At 32.9% G+C, this 20,776-nt stretch overlaps 1 protein-coding gene across 2 annotated transcripts in view; it reads left to right on the top strand.

Annotated features, from left to right (window-relative positions):
- Positions 1-19,846, top strand: part of LOC113558504 — a 71,279-nt gene extending 51,433 nt beyond the window's left edge. For both annotated transcript variants that reach the window (XM_026963984.1, XM_026963986.1), the window contains 7 exons: positions 10,036-10,372; positions 10,459-10,813; positions 10,969-11,091; positions 11,245-11,383; positions 12,335-12,639; positions 15,628-16,080; positions 19,231-19,846. In XM_026963984.1, coding sequence (XP_026819785.1) covers positions 10,036-10,372; positions 10,459-10,813; positions 10,969-11,091; positions 11,245-11,383; positions 12,335-12,639; positions 15,628-16,080; positions 19,231-19,569 — 2,051 coding nt within the window. In that variant the 3' untranslated portion in view covers positions 19,570-19,846. The remainder of the gene's footprint in view (positions 1-10,035; positions 10,373-10,458; positions 10,814-10,968; positions 11,092-11,244; positions 11,384-12,334; positions 12,640-15,627; positions 16,081-19,230) is intronic.
- Positions 19,847-20,776: the final 930 nt, after the last annotated feature.

Here is a 20,776-nt window from a genome sequence, read left to right on the forward strand (position 1 = left end):
AACGTGTACAATTAAATTCAAAATTGTATTTTTCATTACGTTATTAAAATCATTCGATGTTAAGACGTTTGCCGAAAATTAAAATAAATTCATTAATCATTTTTAATACTTTTGATTTACCACGGAGTTTTATTAAAATAATTCAAAATCGATTCACTATAATGAAATCTGATTACGCGTGTCACCGCGGTATTGTTGATATAGTTTAAATAAGATGTAAAAATACGTTTTTCAATTATTAAAAATTCTCTAGAGTATTATCATATTTCACTTGAAATATTCGTTAAAAAATTATAACGAATAATAAAAAACGTGCACTCAGTACAATTCTACATGAAGACGACGACAATACATACAGATATAAAAAGAAGCGAAAAATTCGGGCGATTAAATGATTTCCCGGTGTTTATAATATTGTTATATTTATTGCCTGTCTTTCAGTGTTAGATTTGTGCTCGACGGAGCGACGGGGGGAAAAAAAGCAAAAAACTTCAATTAAAACCTTTCTTAGTATTTTCCATTTCAACACGTACGCATAATGCACGCGGTTAGTAGCTGTTGATTGTCGACGAGAGAGGGTATACCGCACCGGAAACGAGTTATACCGCGGTGGCAGCATCAGCAGGCAATATATTAATATTATTATATATATCCATTATGATAGCAGTCGGAACACAATTAAAACGATAATAATACATAGGAATGCTAATCACCGTCGCGCACGACGACGGTGTGTTTTGGTGGAAATGCGAAAAAAAAATACATAATTAAGAGGACGTGTATATACCTATATACCGGCCGTATCGAAACCACTAAATAAAAACCTATTCTCTCGCGTATCCGTGTGCCGGACCCACGCCGGTCCCGACGCGTATATCTACGTGATTAACCGGCGAAGCCATCGCCTTCGTCTGGTACTATTATATTATTATTATTATTATGACAAGTGTTTTATGGAGAATCGCTACCGAAATCTCGTCGAACAATACCCGGTCGAGACGGCTATTAGATCGGAACGCCGCCGCCGCCGCCGCCGCCGCCGCCGCCGACGACTGAGGATAATTCGGAATTCGTATCGACAAAAAAAAAAAAAAACGCGTTTATTTCAATTTTCCAGGAATGCGCGTGGGCACCCGCTCCCCGTCCGCTCCGCCGTGGATTCGGATCGTAGAAATAGTGTGTTATAATAATAATAATGATAAATAATAATGCGTAAATGTATAGATATATATTTATACGGCTGCTGCGGCAGTGTGTTGCGGGTAAATGCGTAAATTATTAGTCGTTTTTCCAGGCCATCCGGAACGCGATGGCCAGGAATGCGCGTGCAGTACACATAATATTATAATATTGTTATATCTGTGTGTACTTACGCGGCCAGGTAAGTAGGAAGGTCGTCGCCGAATCGCTCACCTTGGCGTTCCTGCGTCTCGTGACCGTGAAAATGTCCGGTACGAAAACGCCACGGAAAACGCCGACGCCGCCGACGCCGAGTTAAAGAAAACAGCGGCGGCGACGACGGCGGGGAATCGTCATCATTCCGACAAGTCGTATTGCGGAACTGCGCGTGTCATCGGTGCATTTTTTCGGCGGTCCATTTCGTTTTTGTGTTTTCTTCCACCTTCGACTGCCGCCGCCGCCGCGCCTGTGAGTGAGTGTTCCGCAGCAGAATAATACGACGGCCACATAATACAATGATTTTAATGATAATAATGTTATCGATCGTCGTCAGCTGGTGAAACGTCTTCCTCGGCGACGGATTGAAAAACATTTCGAATTATGTAAATCACCACCACGGGCGTCAACACTTTTTATATTATTATAATAGTGCCAAATCAAATCGGTGAAACAAATGAAACGAATTCCAAATGTATAAACGCATATCCTAAATAACTATCGTTTGTGAAATCTGAAAATTTATGTAATTTTTTCATGAAATTGTGAACCGTACATCATATTATGTACATACGAAACGAGGTAACATTTAGCAACGTATTACATTTAGTAGGTAGGCCCATACACAAATTAATCTTAACACTCAATGCTTGTTTTGATCAGTTGAGATGTAATACATTTTTATAAATGCATTGAAATTGCATTCATATATTTTAAAGTTACGTGATGTAAGTATTATAGTCATTTAGATAAATTAAATTTGCAAGTTTACTGTTATTAAGAAATAGTATTTATGTATATTTAACTATAGATAAATGTTCTTCGTATTGTTTGTTACGAATATATCCATTATAACAGAAAACTTCACTTGAAACCATGTTGATAAAAATTATTTATAAAGTTAGTGACAATTTCGATAAGCTACTGAGGATATTACTGAGGTGAGCAAATAGTGCTTAACGGTTGACATGATGTCACAATTAAATTTATAAGTAGGTGATAAAGTATCTATCACACCAATCAATTATCGTATAGGTGCCAGGTTTAGTAGTTTTTTTTAAATTAAAATTATCTAGTAAATTATTATTATTACCGATTTTAGTATTTTTTTGTACAAATGTGCATATAAAACACGAATGATAAACATCATATTTTAGTTACCACAGGTATATATAATTCTTAAGTAGGCTTTTGAATTTTAATATTTTAAGACGAGATAATATTGTTGTCCGTGGTTTTCAAAAGAGATCTAACTAAATGAATACACGTTAACAAGTGCTTAAATTAAAATCAACCAAATTAATCTCAGAAACAATTTTAAAATCCACCTAAAATAATCTAAACTATTTACACGATATACGAATAAATTTGCATGTATATGGACAAATTTATTCGTACTTTTTACAATTATAAAATATGTTCAAACGTACGTATTGCTTACCATAAAGTCTAAATAGGTTATATAAATTTAATTACAACAATATAACTAAATAATTTAATACATTAAAAACATAATATTATATTCGATCATCGTGACACTTAAACATTCCGCTGCCAACGCCACCATCGCTAGAGCAGTATATATTATGACATCAAAGCCGTTATCAATATATCATGCGTTTGTCGTACGTCACAATCGCCTATCAAATCTAATGTATGATAACCGGTAATATGTGTACACCGCGAATATTGTAATAATTATGACGTTAGTGCGAGAAGATTCCCTTAAAATAAATATGTTAACTCACATGCTCAGGCTGCAGTGCGGTGTTGACGACATTTCTAAATACGTGCCATATCGAGAACAACAATTAATATTATATATATATATATATATATTCACCACAAAACATATTATTTCATTCTTAATATTATATATAATTTAATTTTTCTAATATTATGCAAAAATGTTGATGGGAAATGGGTGTTTTCAGTGTTCATTCCGGAATGTAATTCGATATTAAAGTGTTATACTTATTATGAATTCCATACTGGCCATTCCGAAACTAAGCTCGATTAAACCTAACGGAGTATATAATATCATAACGCAATAAAAACGGATTGAAATTACAATAAATTACAATATTAACGTTTGAGATTATCACATTTCGCACGGTTAACTGGTATTTATTAATAAATATATATTTTTCAAGTGATTACATTGTATTTCTTATTATTAATATCAAGCCTTAAAAACGATTAAGTTGGAATTTTAATATAATTGTCAAATACCAACTGATCCGAATAATTTAATAATATTACGGTTTTGAATCATTGCGCGTTTTGTAGGGTTTTAATTGAATGTGCGTATAATATTCATTTTCATGACCCTTTTATAGATTGGTAGGTAATATTTAAAGGTATTTTTATTTTTTTTTTTTTATGTTTTTTTCCCTTTTAAGAATTACAACATTATTTCCTGCCTGTAGTCTTATTATAATAATTTGATACGAATATCACAATATTAATACAACCGGACGAAGGGACTACGGGGATAATTCAGAGCCCGTGTTCAGTGACATTTATTAATTTGTAAAATTAAATTCATATTTACCTCGATTTACACGAGATCTCTGCATCAATTCCGTTTTAATCTAGATAATCTGAAGTAGGGTTTGAAAATAGAGGGAGGGGTAAGAATACGGAGTTTAGAGAGAAATCTGTTGTAAAACAGTTTGGATAGTAACGCTCTGTTATTAATTGTAACTTAATACAGGTCGTGATTCGTTACACAACTCCTGTACGATTATACAGGTTCACTGTAGATAACAATATGAGCAGCCCAAGAGAGGACTAACACTAACGTAATAAAATTTATAATAATAATAATAATAATAATACATTGTCTTCTAAGGATACCAATGTATTATTATTATTTTAATCCATTTTATTTGATTTTACTGATAAACAACGACGCAGCAATATCGCTTTAATCGTACCGTACACAATAATATAAACGTATACATTAATTATAATATCGCATGTTGTATAACATTAATTTGACGTGCATTAACTTATTCGTATCGCGCCCCGCACACGACTTGCTCTGGATTTAAAGTGAAAGGGTTTCCGTGATTATTTTTTCCACCCCCGATCTTTAATCCCTGTTTCTCTGGAGTTTAACGGTACGACCTTATGCAACTTACAAACAGTGTTACGGACGGGGAATGGTTAGGTTAGGTTATGATGTGGCTAGTGGTGGTTGTGGTGGTGGCGGGACACGGGGAATTGTTTTAACAATGCAACCTTTTCTGTATGCCCTCTCCCAACAGACATTTTGCGAGAACGTGTTAAACATCCGGGGCCACGGGGGTACAGAGAATTATTAGAGGCCCCTCACCGTGCTTCCTACCCACTTCACCACAACGTCCCACACGCCAATCGTCCTACCTACGCTACACCGTATTTGTATACTGTAGCATTTCTCGATATGAATGGACAATAATCCTTAGAGGTTGTTTATTCACACACACACGCGTGTAAATTTAATCCCTCCAACTTATCTCTTTTCATCGCGGGATCGTGAATTTTTTCCCTCTTGCGCGGTCCGCCTCTCTCCGCCACCGTTGGGTATATTTTTCTCTTATGTTTAATCCACAGCACCATCGGCTCTTGTCGCTCTATAATATACCTAACCGAATAGATAATGCTCATCGCAAATTTTGGTTTACATATATATATAGGCACGACGCGGGCTTGGGCCGTGTGCGTGTGTGTGTTCGGGATCAACGGAATCGGTAGGATCAGAGTACTTAGCGACCTATCTCTCTTTCTCTTTGTCTTTCTTCTCTCTATCTCTCTTTCTCTCTCTCTTTCCCATTCTCTCAATATATCCTCCCTCTCCAATCTTACCTCGCTCCTGTAAACGGGCCCCTGTTAAGCTCTTTGTATCCGCTTTAACCGGTCCCTCTCCGCTCCATCTCATCACAGTGTATACGTTTTAATAAGAACCCATCTCATCGCATAATTTCAAGATGCCACTAACCTCTTCGCCTTTCGTTTCTCCATCCAGCACCGGTCGTGCCGCCTTGCCATTTCCTTTCTCTCTTCTGTCACGCTTTTCACGTGTCTTCTTGCCAGTTTTCCTGTATAATTATATACAACACCGTCTATGTTTTCTGAGTTCAGGAAACCATAAATACGATTTAACGCCGATGATCGGCTTACGCACAGTGCTTTAAAATCAATCTCGAACAAAGTATGTATTATACCTACGCAAATTAACAGTACATTGCATATACATATTTTTTTTCTTCAAATACATCGTAATAGTACATCGTCGTTTTTATGAACAAAGTTAATAACTACATCTCTAGAACGATTTTTACTTTTTATGGTGATCCATCAAAATGAATGATGATCATCGCATAGAAATTGTTTTATCTTATATAATACTATTATATCGATAACATTTTATAAGCATGTCTATGTTCAATCCGATTCAGTAAAATCTTGAATTACATCAGTTCAGATTTAAGCTTACCCAACTTTATGTTATTCTATAAAACTATTGATTACAGTTATTTTCAATAACATTGATCGCATATGTACTATACTTATCTGTGATCAAACGTCCATAATTTGAAACATTTAATACAAAAAGTACGTTTTTATCCGATTTGTATTAATTTGAATAAGAAGATTTAGAACCTTGATATATGAAGTACTTGAGCAAGCTTAGATCTCTAATTATTATTTTTTTTTTTTTTTCAATGTCTTCTTTATAGTAGCTTTGTTAGCAAATATTTTTAAAACCTATAATTACTCAAAATTGTTCAAAATAAATTAAATTTTTCTAATAGCCAGTTTATTCATTCATTCATTTATATATCCAGTTAACCGTATAAATTACGTATGTAATATTGTAATGTATTAAGAATATTATTGTTCAAAATTAAAATTATTATATAAAAAAAAATCTATTAATTTCAAACTTTATTATATTTTGTAACCTCGTCGTTTATCACATAATCATCAAAGCTTAATTTTGTTTTACTTTATTTAAAAAAAAATATAGGTACTTACTCAATGTATTCTACGTAAACAATTATTACACGATTTAACTATAAAATATCTATATTAGTTTATATTTCATCCACGTTAATTAATATTATAATTGATTTTTACAGACATTCTGATGTTATAGATAATCTGTAATAAATTGAATGCACATTGTAACGAATTAAAACAAATTATTTTAAATGTAAAATTAACGATCGACGTTAATTGTATTTATATAGGTATGTACATATTTTTAAATATAAACATAAATTTTACCTATCGCGTTTTTGTTGTGTAAATATTATAAACAATTTTATGCAAACGGAAATCCAAATCAATTACACTCGAATTTCTATATTGTGTATTAATATGAAGTATTACTATTAGCACTTTAATAATAATATTTAAGCTATTACGCATTACGATTCTTTAGTTACGATCTTATACGTTATAGGCTGTTTTAATATTTTTAAACATAAATTTAAAAAAAAAAAGTTTGCAAGTAGGTGTTGAGTGTACTTCATCATTGAGTGATCACTATATGTATTAAATTATATTGTATATTTATATGCTTTTACAGTGATTTATTTTACTATTAGCACTACGGTAGAAATTATATATATAGATTAAGTTGGTAATAGCTTGAAATTTAAATCGACATAAATATTGTTGAATCATAGAAATATGAAAAAAATCGTTATTATTTAGACGATGTGTAAATATTGATTATTGAACGATTTGAAATAATATGGTTTAAAAAGAAACGACACTCTAATAATCCTCAAAAAAATAGACCCTCTTTCCTTATAATCTTGGAAAAAAAAATTAAAAAAACATTACTCAAATTGCAAATTAGCTATTCAAAGCAATAAGACCAAAATCTTATATACAATAATGAATATCCGATAGATAACGAAATAATCTTATAATATTTAAAAATCACTAAATTATTAACAAAATATACTAAGTACCAATTCAATATTAGGTATATTTATGATTCATTGTAGGTAAAAAAAAAATTTTTTCTCAAAATATTGTATTCTTCTTCCCTCACAAGCACATTTAATATTGTAATGATTTCATCAACGCTGTCACGAATTCAGATTTAACTAGTTTGCCATTTACGCTGTTTATTTTTTTGTGATAGATAAAAATAAATTAGCCATTTATAAATATATAAATCTTAGAAGAACGTAATAATGTAGTACAATTTTACAGTATTACGATATCATTTTATATCTTAAATTGTACAATAAATTATAAAATAATATGTATATTATAGTTTAAAAATCTACGCGTTTAAATAAAAAATAATGTATCTATTTTTACACATTAACGCAGTCGAACTTCGGGTTGGTATTCAAAGTTTTTACATATTTTTGAAAATTAAATGTTATAGTTATATATCTATACGTATTACTTATGTTGTAGTGGCTGTACACGCATTACGTATTTACGAAATGAAAAAAAATATTTACCAACGTAAAGAGTATCGATCTATACTGGAAAAATATACATATTAACAATAAGAGCTGATTGTGTTATTCTAAAAACAACCTCGTAACCGAACAGCATCCCCTTCGGAAAAAAAAAGCAAAAACAACCACATCCTGACAACATTTGTATATTCCACATTACGCGCCGGATTCGCGCGTTTCCGGTATCAAATCTTCGTGGCATTTAACACAATATACCAACCGGGCGAAAACTGAACACATCTCGTTTATTATTTTTTTTCTCGCCATCCATAAAGAACTACTGTTCTGCCCTGTATTCGTTTCATTCAACAAATCAATATTTCGCGTTGGAGAGATAACGTTTTTCACACGGCGGCAAAGCCACGCGATAGTTATTAAATCTGGTAAAAATTTCTTCTTAAAAACAGATAACGAGGTTTTTTCCGCTCCCCTTGCTTTCATTTGGATAGCATTATTATTATTATTTTTTTCACTCTTTCACTAACCGCGTGCCACTCCGTGTCTCCCGTCAAGCCCGGTGGGTTCTGTTTTTCATTTCCGTTTGCACCACAAAAGGGTGGAGAGATGCCCGTGCGTCGCCGCCGATCCGGTTATTTGTGTTACACGTACAAACGCGGCGCTCAGTTTCTTCCGATAAGAGCTTATTATTATATTATTGTCGACGCCGTCGGTGAGAGCAAACCGCACCGGCTAATAATGGAAAACGCTTTACACCTCCGCGTAATATATAATATCATATAATAAACACCAACCAGTCAGATAGACACGTACGATAGGTATACTTCTGCCACTGAGAGACCCGCCATCAGCACCGCATTGTTTATCGGGCTGTCAACTTTTGGTTTTGAAAAGTTTTTCCAAAGTGTCATCTCCGTTTTAGCGGAAAATCCGGGGAAGGGACTCTCCTCGTCGCGGATGCCACCGCAGACGTAGATGCATTATAGACGTCGGATGTGTCGAGACGAAACGTTATCTCTCTAGGAAACGCTGGATGGTTTCTGCTTTATTTGTTTATTATTTTTTTTTTTTAATCTTCAACTCGGCGGTTATATGCGTACGACCTTTGATACATTCGATACGATATCATCAAAGATAAATCGTTATGTGTGTACTTATAATAATACAATAGTATATCATAAATATTTAAGTAGCTTGTACACAATGTATACCTGCCTGAACCCTAATTATAATCGGGCATCAATTCGATTTTCTACTCCATGTACCCCCTTTACAGTGATGTGTCTGAACCGTTAGTGCCACCTCATAGTATATATTGTAGGTATAGAAACAACACCGACGACGATGTTTCATTGTTTGCGCATTCCGTTACATTTTTAATTATTTTAATGATATGCTCTTTTTAATTTTAATTTTAATTTACATAAATATTAATTTTACGTAGCTGTAAAATATTATAACATTGCTAATTATTGGAAAAATTACTAAAAAAAAATACCGACCATGCTTGTATCTAATAAGTGATCAATTCCAAATAAAAAGTATTCAACAAGCCAGTTATTTCAATAATTAAATCGTAAAATATTTTTAGAAAAAATTGTATGTACATATAAATAGTTTTCTGTTGACCTCGATATATTAAAAAATAATCAATTTATCGAAAAAAAAAAGAAAAAAAAATGTTTAAATAGTTATAGTTACAAAATATTTAATTAAAAATAAATTATCGGTTTAAATAAACAGTTTAGCTATTGCCAATGTTAATCATATTATTATTAACTATCAATAGTTTTACTGCTTTCGCCGAATAAAAATTAATTTTATAAAAATCAGTGTTGTTTCTAAGATTGTAGCTCGAGCGATAGAATGCAATAAACATACCATAGTTTCCAAAGTGTTTCAAATGAAAATTTAATCCGTCCTTAAAACTCCGGCCTAAGAACCGTGTCTGAAACCCGTTTTTAGATTAGAATGAATATAGATTCAACTGGCTTAAAGCTTAGTCGAAGAATTATAAACTAAACTCTGTAGATTAATATTAACATTATAAATACGTTTTCGCCTGATACGCATAATAATAATAATAATAATATACACAGGCGCGTATCGTATACCGAATAGTTATGTATCGTGTACCTACTATCGCGTATTGTTTTAAAATCATATTTTATTTTTAAAAAAACGTTCAATGATTTTTTTTCAGCGAAATCCATACCAGTGCATTGCGTAGTGGAATCGATTAACCATGTTTATCAATGGAGCCAAAAGCACTCGCCGACACTACATCGATCAAAAGGCCACGTAGAATTGGACAGATTCGTTATCATTCCAAATAATACTGCGTTTAGAGACTTGACAGAAACCGCGTTGGTACGCCTGGGCTATTCTAAGGACACGGCAGCGGCTTCGAAAGGATTGGTAGTGCTCAAAAACTGGTTGCCATTAGACCTGGACACGATCGCCGAGGATCCGGTACTGACAGTGAACGATGTCCTCGGAGAACTCACTACCCTAGCCACTCTGAGAATACTCGTGTTCAGGTATGTTTCCGTAGCCGTTTTATTATTATTTTTCAATATTCAATTGACGACAACCACCTGTAATATTATTTTTATTGTCCTTGTAGGGAAGCGAAGAACCGATTTTCCGATTTGAAAGATAAACTGTTAAAACTGCTGTTGGTACAAAGCCAAACACAGTTAACAGCGTCGGGATGTCCCCTGGACGAAGCGATAATATTACAGATGATGAAGGTCGGGCAAGCTTGTCCGGATTTCCCAGAAGACTTGTACAAAAAATTCGAACAATGGTGGATAATGCAATCGTCAAATGTCGTTCCCAAAATACAGCCATCGGTGTTGCCGCAATCAGTGAGAGACATGTTTTATCGTAACGGATCGTCACCGAGGCAGTCTAATATGCAAGACAACCCCACTAATTGTATTGTTCCTAAATCAGACCCCAAGACACACAGTCTCCAGGTGATTCACTTCACACAATAATTATATTATACCTCCCGTGTTATATTTACCGTACTCAACACATTGTGTAGTTGTGTTATCTGAATATAATTGTGTTGTTACTAATTAGTGATATGATTTGAATCGTATTAACAAATATATAATATATATTTTAGCCCGTTTCTCAAAATCAGTTCCAAGGTCAAAAAACGCGTATGCGTACTAGCTTCGATACAGAACTTGAACTTCCAAAATTGCAAGCTTGGTTTGCTGAAAATCCTCATCCAAGTAGACAACAAGTATGTGTATATTGTATTTAAATTTCACGTATTATAATAATAATATAATATAATGTATAATATACGTAATACGTATACATAATATTCGATTTTTATATGTGATTTGATGTATTTTATATTAATTGTCGATGTTTGGTATTATTTTAACAAAAGATACACCACTACGTGAGTGAATTGAACAATTTGGAATCTCGTAAAGGCCGTAAGCCGTTAGACGTCAACAACGTCGTATATTGGTTTAAAAATGCCAGGGCAGCACAAAAACGGGCTGAAGTACGCGGCACAAATTCAGGTCAGTATACTTACACTGCAGTGTATTATACCAGTAGCGTTATAAGAGATTTGTTCTGTACAAAAAGCTGCGAGCACTACAAAAAACACCTTTCTTGTTGCCGTGTGTACACATCTAATTGCTTGAGTTGTAGTTGTATTTAGGTGTTACAATAATACTACCCTATTATAAAAGATGGTAAAAAAATAATGATAACGCTTATAAATATTATTTTTTTATCATAGGTGTCTGCATATACCTATATGCCGATATACGATGAAATTTAACTCATAAATTATCTTATTGATGAGACAATGTTATTGCTATATATATTCTAAACACAAGTACACCACTTAATATTTTTTATCACTAGAAACTTATAGCTAGACAGTACACTTAATAATTTTAAATATCATTTCTCTAAAACATAATTTACAACGCGTCGTCTTAAATACACGATAGTGCATATTATTAATAATATTATTATATACCGTTTAGGCTATATTATTGGAAACTATAATAATACGCACTTCGTTTCGACATTTTTGTAAACTCTCCGACTATAATGTAGTAAGTACGATGTTTGACTTTGAACTGTTCTGGGTAAAATCAATCATTGATTTTTCATCATAACGTACGAAGTATGAAAACCACCCATACCGACTAGTATAAAAACATCCGTGATGGTAAGGCAGTGGGGTGAGTCTACAATTAGTGAAATTACTCCACTGTGCTATAATATCTCAATATATACGTATATATATGTATATAATGACAACTATAACACCTATACAATATAACGTTGAACGCGACCGTAATACGCGTGAAATAATGCGATTTGGCGACATCGCTCGCGTGTTTTCTATAGACACGGCCGACCGACATTAGGGCCTATCTCTCGTTGTAATAATAACAATAAAGCATTATTGTTGCCAGTGTGTTATTATATTTGTGCGGTTGGCTGTGTTGCAGGCGCCGCTGATATAAACTCGGGAAACAACGACGGCAACGTGAACGGTTACTGTAAGAGCAGCAGTCCCAGCGAGCACGGCGGCAAGTCGTATAGCGGACAGGGGTCGGTGAGCGAAGCCGAAGACGACGATGACGAAGAGTTCGACGACAACCGGGACGACGACGACGACGACGACACAAAACCGCCGATGAGCCCGCCCGCGGAACAGCCGATATCGTTGACCACGCACGGGCGGTTTAGTAACGGCGAAACGCAGTCGCCAAGACCGCAATCGCGCAACTCACAACAGAGCCCCGAACACAAGGTAAAACATTGATGTTGTATTATTATTACGGCGAAACGTTGTATTGTAAATGATACCAATTGCTATAACAGTCTGACTAAAATATTATATTTGTAGTACTCGATTAAAAATAAAAATAAATGACTGTTTGTGAATTAAGTTCGTAGCTCTACACTAAAATCGAATGAATCAAAATATCATTGTAATTATTTAGAGATTATCCGAAGACTCATTCGGGATCAATCAGTCTGTAATGTAACACTAGAAATGTTCAACAATCGACATCGATATTACAATATACTATTATATTCTGATAAAAAAAATTAATTTTCAAGTCAGTTCTAAATATGTCAAATGGGCAATGATAACAAGTAACACAAACATTATTCATGTACAGTAACTATGGCATTCACCGAATAATTTAACATCACGTTTAGTTTGTTAAATTTTTCAGCATTCGTTTACGAAGTAGGACGTATTTTTTACTATTGTCGACCATTTTAATTTACAGATAAATATTTTATAATGTGTTTTGTTTTCACGGTTGTTCTTGATTTTATCACTTCGATACCTAAGTTGGTCATCATTTTGATTTTCGTTATAATCATTATTGGACTATGGCAATCACGCGTACTTTGTTAAAACTTACAATCATTATTATATTTTTTATTAAAATATTAAGACTTCTTTTGGTAAGTTCATATACATGAATAAGAATTTATATTATCATATAATATTTGTTATGTTTAAAAAAAAGAAAGTTTTTCCCGTCTAATAGTTAAGATTATAAATAAGAGTATAGATCTTCAATAAAAAAATATTGACATGATTGTTAAAATAATTTTTTAAATAATAAATATAGTTAAGTTTCTACATAATTTAATTTTTAACTGTTATCTACTTAAAACAAATATAAACATATTTCAATATTCATATCATTATAATATATCTATTATTCTTGTTTGTTTAAATAATAATACATAATAGTTTTTTTTTTAAATTCATAAAAACACAAATATATTGCTTTTATTGAAGGTGCTTATGTCATCAATGCATCATAATATTATATTAATGTATTTCAAATGTCCAACATACAAATGTGAACATCTCATGTTTATTTTAAATTAGTTCACTAAACAATAAAATATTTTATTAAATACCATTTATATTATAGTATTATATTGATAAAAAAAAATCCCGAAATGAAATCTATTAATGCGGTTAAAAAAAAAAAAAAAAAAACATTAAATTATATCTACAACTGTCGACCGTACAGATTTGAAAAGTGTTACTAATTCACATTCCTTTTAGTTTTTATTCGTCTACCGAAATTTTTAAAAAAATAAGTTATTGGCATGATTATCGGTAAACATTGCGAATACCGTTTGTTGAGTTAAACGTTTATTTGTGACCTACAGTTGGTTAATTTATTCCACACACGTAAAATAATTCCGGGCACGTAGTTTTAATAAGACGAAAGGAATGGGAATATCACATATCATAATACATGTGGAACACTGCAATATGAATTATATATAGGTGTTCATTCTAAGTTGTAAATAATTTGGCTTGCAGGCGTCAGAGCCACGTAAAACAGAAGCCAAAACTTTGATTGACTTTGGCTTTACCATCTTTATACCTATATAATATTGTAGATTAACCAAATCATAACTAATGATAAAACGAATTATTTTTTTATAATAAATCACTATAACCAATTAACTATGACTTGTTAAACCAATTTAATTCTAGACAATTGTTTTATTTATAATTCGTATCATCAAACCCTTCGCCAAATTGCTCTTTTTTTGTATTTTCTTGTTTGTTTACTAGACTAAAAGTATAGAAAATAATAGTTGTACGATACTAGAAATAATTGTGTCTCCTAATAGAGTAAAATAGGACACTGCTATTTAAATCTCATTGTATGCCATTTATTATACCACAATCATTAATCATTTTTATCAATCGGAGACGTACAAAGCTGTACGGAAATAAATTTAGATTTAACTACTTGGACTGGTTAGTGGTCCACATTTAAATTTACATGACCAATATACAACTTATCGTTGATGAAAATCACTGAGCAATGTATAGTTTTTCAACATTTCCCGCCCGATGACGTAATTTCTCACATTTAATACCTCTGACCGTAACATATTAAAAACACAATACTCCTTCATTTTATAATCTTGAAATAAAACACACTAAGTAATAAACTAATATTTAATCTATTAATGTGTATTAAAAATATTCTGTTATTGTTCATTAATTCATTATCGTACAATAAGTAAGTTATGACACAAACACGAATAAAATATAAATTGAGTGTCAGGTTGACTACTTATATTATATCCAACACATATCTAGTTAAGATTTTTTTTCAATTTATACCTAAATGTTTTGTTTTCATTTTTTAATTGTAAAATTATATTGACATTTTTTTTTAAAATTAGCTCTAAAGCTGAGTTCATAGCTACGTCATTTATCGTGTCGTACAGCTTTTATTATCTCATTCTGATTGGCCGTTTTAATCGTGATAATATCATCCACAAACCATAAATCTACTGGGCAATTTCCAAAGTTGGGCCTAGCTTAACTTTTAGATTCTGCTCTACGTAACTGTAACATGCTTTGGCAATTGAGGTAATATACTTATATTTGAACGATGGCCAAACTGAGTTTAATCAAGTTACTAAACATACTTTTCAAACCTTAATACTTATGATAAAAATCATTTTTCATTTTTCATAAAAACTTTTGCCTAAACACGATATTATTTCCTCCTCTTCCTACTTAGACAAATTCTAATCATCTAACTAGACTATATCATTTGCATTTGATATATTCAAATAGTGTGTCCAAAAATAATTTTTTGAAAATAAACAACACTTATTAGCGTATTTTGTACATTTCCAATTGCCCTGTCTGGACAATATACTCTAAAACCTTGTAGAAAACTGGTCTGGACGGAATCTGAAACCGAACAATTTTTGATTTCTGAAAAAGGTAATGGTTATCAAGGAAGAGCCGCCGGATAAGGATAAGACGACAGTGACCACTGGACTGAACAATAACGATTATGAGGATGAAGAGGATTTCGACGAGGACATGATAGACGACGACGGGTCTGACGGTGGAGCTGATGATCGCGACGTGATTGGCAGCAGCTGCAAACGGTTATTACCTCAACAACAGTCAGCGATGTCGTGCACCACCAGCCCAGACGACTTGGTTGCCGCCGGACACCGCCGCCAAACGACGCCACCACCCCCACCCCCGCCGTTATTCCACCGCGCCGCCGATATGCATCAGCCACTGGTCCGGCCCGGGTTCTCGATGGTGCCAAATTCAATGTTCGGCCACAGCTTCATGTACATGAGCCAATGCTTGCCCGGCTTCAATATGGGCCGCCGACCGCAAACCGGCACTCCGCCCCCGCCTCAATCGCAACAGTCTCAGGTAAGTCATCGTGCACTTAACATAATATAGTACTTATTACACCAATGTAATCAAATATGTAAGTTCAAATGTGTCACAAAGTAAATAACACCAAATATACAAATATTTTTGACACGGTTTTCAAAAACGAATATGTATTTTATATAATTTCTATGATGATTATCATATATATATTTCACACATACTTTGTATTACCAATTATAATTAAATATTACCCATTATTCTTGTTTTTTTATTGTGCGTTACCATAACACAAGCGGTTGAGAAACACTTACACCATCGCAATAACGTATTCGATTTGGATAGACAATGGCCAAATTACATCCACAACAACTTTCACTAAAACTAAACTACATTTTTTTTCTGATACAGTCGATTCTAAGCAAAAATAAAATCTTACTCGGTATTTAATCCTCCAAAATCGAACCAAATACCGAGTGATATTCCCGGTAACTACTTTATAGTTACCGTTGCCACTTTAATGTCTATACCTAGCTCTTCAGGGTTATCGCGTTTACCACAATATCAACATACTGTGTATTCTTCATATATATTATAATAATATTATGTTATTATCCTAAACCGTATGCTCTACTATTCTGTTATATTATATTGTGTATAATATTTTAATATTAACTTTAATGTAATGTTTATTTATTTAATCCGTTTAAATACTAACGAGAATGAGGTGACTGTAAAATAATAAATTACATTTAAAGTTACAGTAATTCGTAATTTATTATGAATTGCCGGTGACCGCCAACACTAATAAATACTTTTCATTTATTTGACAGGTTACAATCTTAAATTTTATCTTTAAAATACTTTTTATAAAAATCACTATTAATGATATTAATAAACGATAAAAATAATGGTATAACCTAATTGTCAATATTATGGTTGTCACGATAACCCAGATGAAACTTAAAACAAGATAGGTATTGCGTAAGTCACGATAAAATATTCAAAGTAACCACCCTTCAAACTCAGGCTATGTATAACGTAGTAAAATATTATAATCATAAATGATAGTTTTTGTTTTTAAATAGATTTACTATTATTTCGTGTCGTAATTTGTAAAATTTGATATGTTTGTATAGTATTTAAAAATTGATAAAAACAACTAATAAGGGATACGGTTGACGTGGTTATGATAAATTATAAAAACTCTTTAGTAGATTTATACAAAACATCGGTAACCAGTAAACGTAAACATGACAACCAAATCTTGCTCATAGTTAACTTGAACCGAACAAAGTAAAGTATACCTAAGCTTGACGATATATAAACTACATACTTGTCTAAGTACTTGAAACAAAACAATTATTGTATGTTGTGAAGTTGGTAACTCACGAACTCAACATAGTGAAATATAAATTTCACAATAGTTAACAAATAAATCGAACAAAACAAATATTGAAATATTCATAAAGTTACACACCCAAATATCAACTCATTAATATTTAATAAACAAATAACACCTATTTTTTAGATAAACGATAAAATATATATTTTGTTTATAAATATTATGCTTTTTGATTTTAATATTTTATTATATTTTCTGCAAACCCTTTACTGCGGTGCGGCGGTCGCTGAGACTACGGTTTGGGAAACGCTGTTATAGATTACTTATTTAAAAAAGTCTATATCGTTTAACAATATTTGACAGTGAATTTATATCGCAATTTAGTTATTGATAACAATTACTGAAGTGAAAAAATAAACAATTGTCGTGATCTTTGCTCCCGGAGCGTACTGATGAAGAGTTACAGGATTCTAATAGTCAAATCGTATTATTGTGGGATACGCGAAACTTATATAAATGTCTTGAATTAAGTTATGAAAATTTGGATAGGTACTAAGCTATATATTTTACTTGTTTGAATGGTAACTACTAATGAGTATTTCAATGCAATGTATTAGTCAGAACACTCAGAACCACATTTATCTAGCAGATAACAGTGGTTCGAACGAAAAGTATTAGATATTGTGAACACACACGCCAGTTTAATACATAATATATTATTTTCTTTGTATAAATAATAAGTTTTAGTGCGTTCAATCAGCAAACATATATAATTAAATTATATAAATCGAAAATAATGAACCAAGAAGTAATTATTTACGGATAATCTTTAGATAGTTAAAAGTGTTTTAATCGTTAAACCATCTTCTGAGAATCCGCTTTAAATAATACTAATTTCACTCAAAATATCAAGTACTTTATAGCTGATAAGTTATCAACTAAAGCAATCAACGCAATTGATATAATACTTGACAAAAAGTAAAACAGTAATAATATAGTAATACCCAATCACGGTATATTTTAGTACACCGAGATTAAAACTTAGTATTCGAGAATTAATAAAAATTAAAAATATTCTAACGGATTATTGTCAGAAAAAAACACCACAGTATTTTTTTTTTTTAACGATTATCGCAAAAACTGATAACACGATTTATTCGACTGTAGTCGTAGTTGATAAATATAAACTATGAAAAAACGTAGCAAAACTGCCTACGCAGTACTTCAAAATATGTTTTAAACGATATCGCGTTTTTTTTTTTTTTTGTGAATTATGTAATTACTTGTTTACATTGTACTCGAAATGTTATGCTTATAGTTTATAAATTATAAATAACAGAAATAATAATAATTATTTCAATTAAAAATGAAAAATATCTTTTTATCTACGTATTCAAAACAAATAATCTATTGTCTTGGTTAGGCTTTTTATTTTTATTTGTCTTTCATTTACCAAGACATGCGTTTGTGGAGGAAGATATTTATAAATATTTCTCTTTCGGTACATTTCTTAAAGGAAATTAATGACGAGTTAAAAATAAAATTACAACGGTAAAGTAGAATGTTGTACAATTTAATTTTGATTATGACTATTACTATTTATATGTAAATATATATATTTTTTTTTTACTTCATATGCAAGACGGCATTAGTACCTTTTTATTTGTAGGTATGTAAATATTAACGTAAAATATTTTTGGTAATACGTAGTGGGTTTTTCGGGGGTAAGATTGTATAGTATTTGGCTTGACACTGGTATACGTAATACCAGTATATTATTTTAGAAACATACCTCTGCCTAACCGAACGTCGAATGAATTCCTATTGTTTGCTTATGTTGACAGGTGTCGTCAGCAGCCACCGCGGCAGGCCTGAATCTATCGGCGCTGGCCGAGGAACGCCGGAAACGGAACCGGACGTTTATCGACCCAGTGAGCGAGGTGCCACGGCTCGAGCAGTGGTTCGAGCACAACACGCACCCATCGCACAGCCTGATCGCCAAGTACACGGACGAGCTGAACCGGATGCCATACCGGCAAAAGTTCCCGCGACTCGAATCAAAGAACGTTCAGTTTTGGTTCAAAAACCGTCGGGCCAAGTGCAAGCGGTTAAAGATGTCCCTGTACGACGCCATGTCGCCAAAAGATCAATTCTCCATGCCCACGTATCTCAATCACGATTAATGCTGCATCGTTCCGGCGTAGTTGTTTGAAAAAAAATCACGAATGAACAATATTATAATAATTTTATATATTATAATGTTGTAAATTATACAAATTATTATATACAATATTTATACGATAAAAATAACATGTTTTAGGTATAACCGCGGCAGCTCGTGTGTATACGATACTACTATGACATAATTATGTATTATTCGAGTATTAAATCACGTGTAAAAATGAAAAAAAATTAAACTAAATTAATATTTTCCGTGCTTAAAAAAAAAAAAAAAAAAAATTCGAAAAAAAACGAGTGAATATTTTATTATGTGGTGATCTCCACGACCCTCGCCGATTGTCTTCGCGGTCGAAAATTTTTATTGTTTATTTTGCTTTCGGTTTAGTCCCTTTAGTCGTGCTAGTCAAAAACGTTATCCCTCCTATACACCCACACGATACACATAGTATATAAAAGCGCTCGCTCGTTAAAAATGACGATAAATAGCGTTTTTTAACTTCGATAACTCGTACTCGTATTATAGTGCTCCCGAAGATTTAGTAATAACTATTATTATAGGCGCGTCAACGTTATCGTCCGAGCCGTTCGCGTTAAACCGTTGGGCGCGCTTCGAGGAGAAGGATTCGTTCCAGAGTACAAGTTTACATAATATTATACCATATAGATGGTATATTATGTATAACGATTTATGACGATACGTATACACAGATATACGTCTTGCAATAATGTAATACGCGTTCGTCGGCGCGCTCTCATCGCATCGGATTTCGATCGCCGAGCTCAAACGCGACCGTTCGTCGACGCAATCCCGCTGTAAATATCGCGCACTCGTCATGATAATAATATGATAATGACATCATATAATATATTAGTATATAATCGTAATTATACAGAGAACGCCCGCATGCGCAGCTCGTTCTGTGACGCGTATACTCACTCTCGTGGTCACCACGTCGTAGCCCCCCCCCCCTCTGTCCCCGTGAAATTAAAAAACGAAAACGAAACGGACCGATTATTATAGTTATACTGTAAATATATATAGTTACGTATTATTTTCGGTAAACGCGTTCGACCCGAGTGATCCGTCGGCCGTCGCCTGACCGGTACGCTCCGGCACAGCATTCGAACGGTTTTATAGTCAACGGGTCAACGGCCTTTTAGGACCCGAGGTCGGGACGCGCGTCCCGTCATCTCCGCGGCGACTCTTGT

The sequence above is a fragment of the Rhopalosiphum maidis genome, chromosome 1 (assembly GCF_003676215.2).
Source record: "Rhopalosiphum maidis isolate BTI-1 chromosome 1, ASM367621v3, whole genome shotgun sequence".
In the NCBI taxonomy this organism is placed as follows: Eukaryota; Metazoa; Arthropoda; class Insecta; order Hemiptera; family Aphididae; genus Rhopalosiphum; species Rhopalosiphum maidis.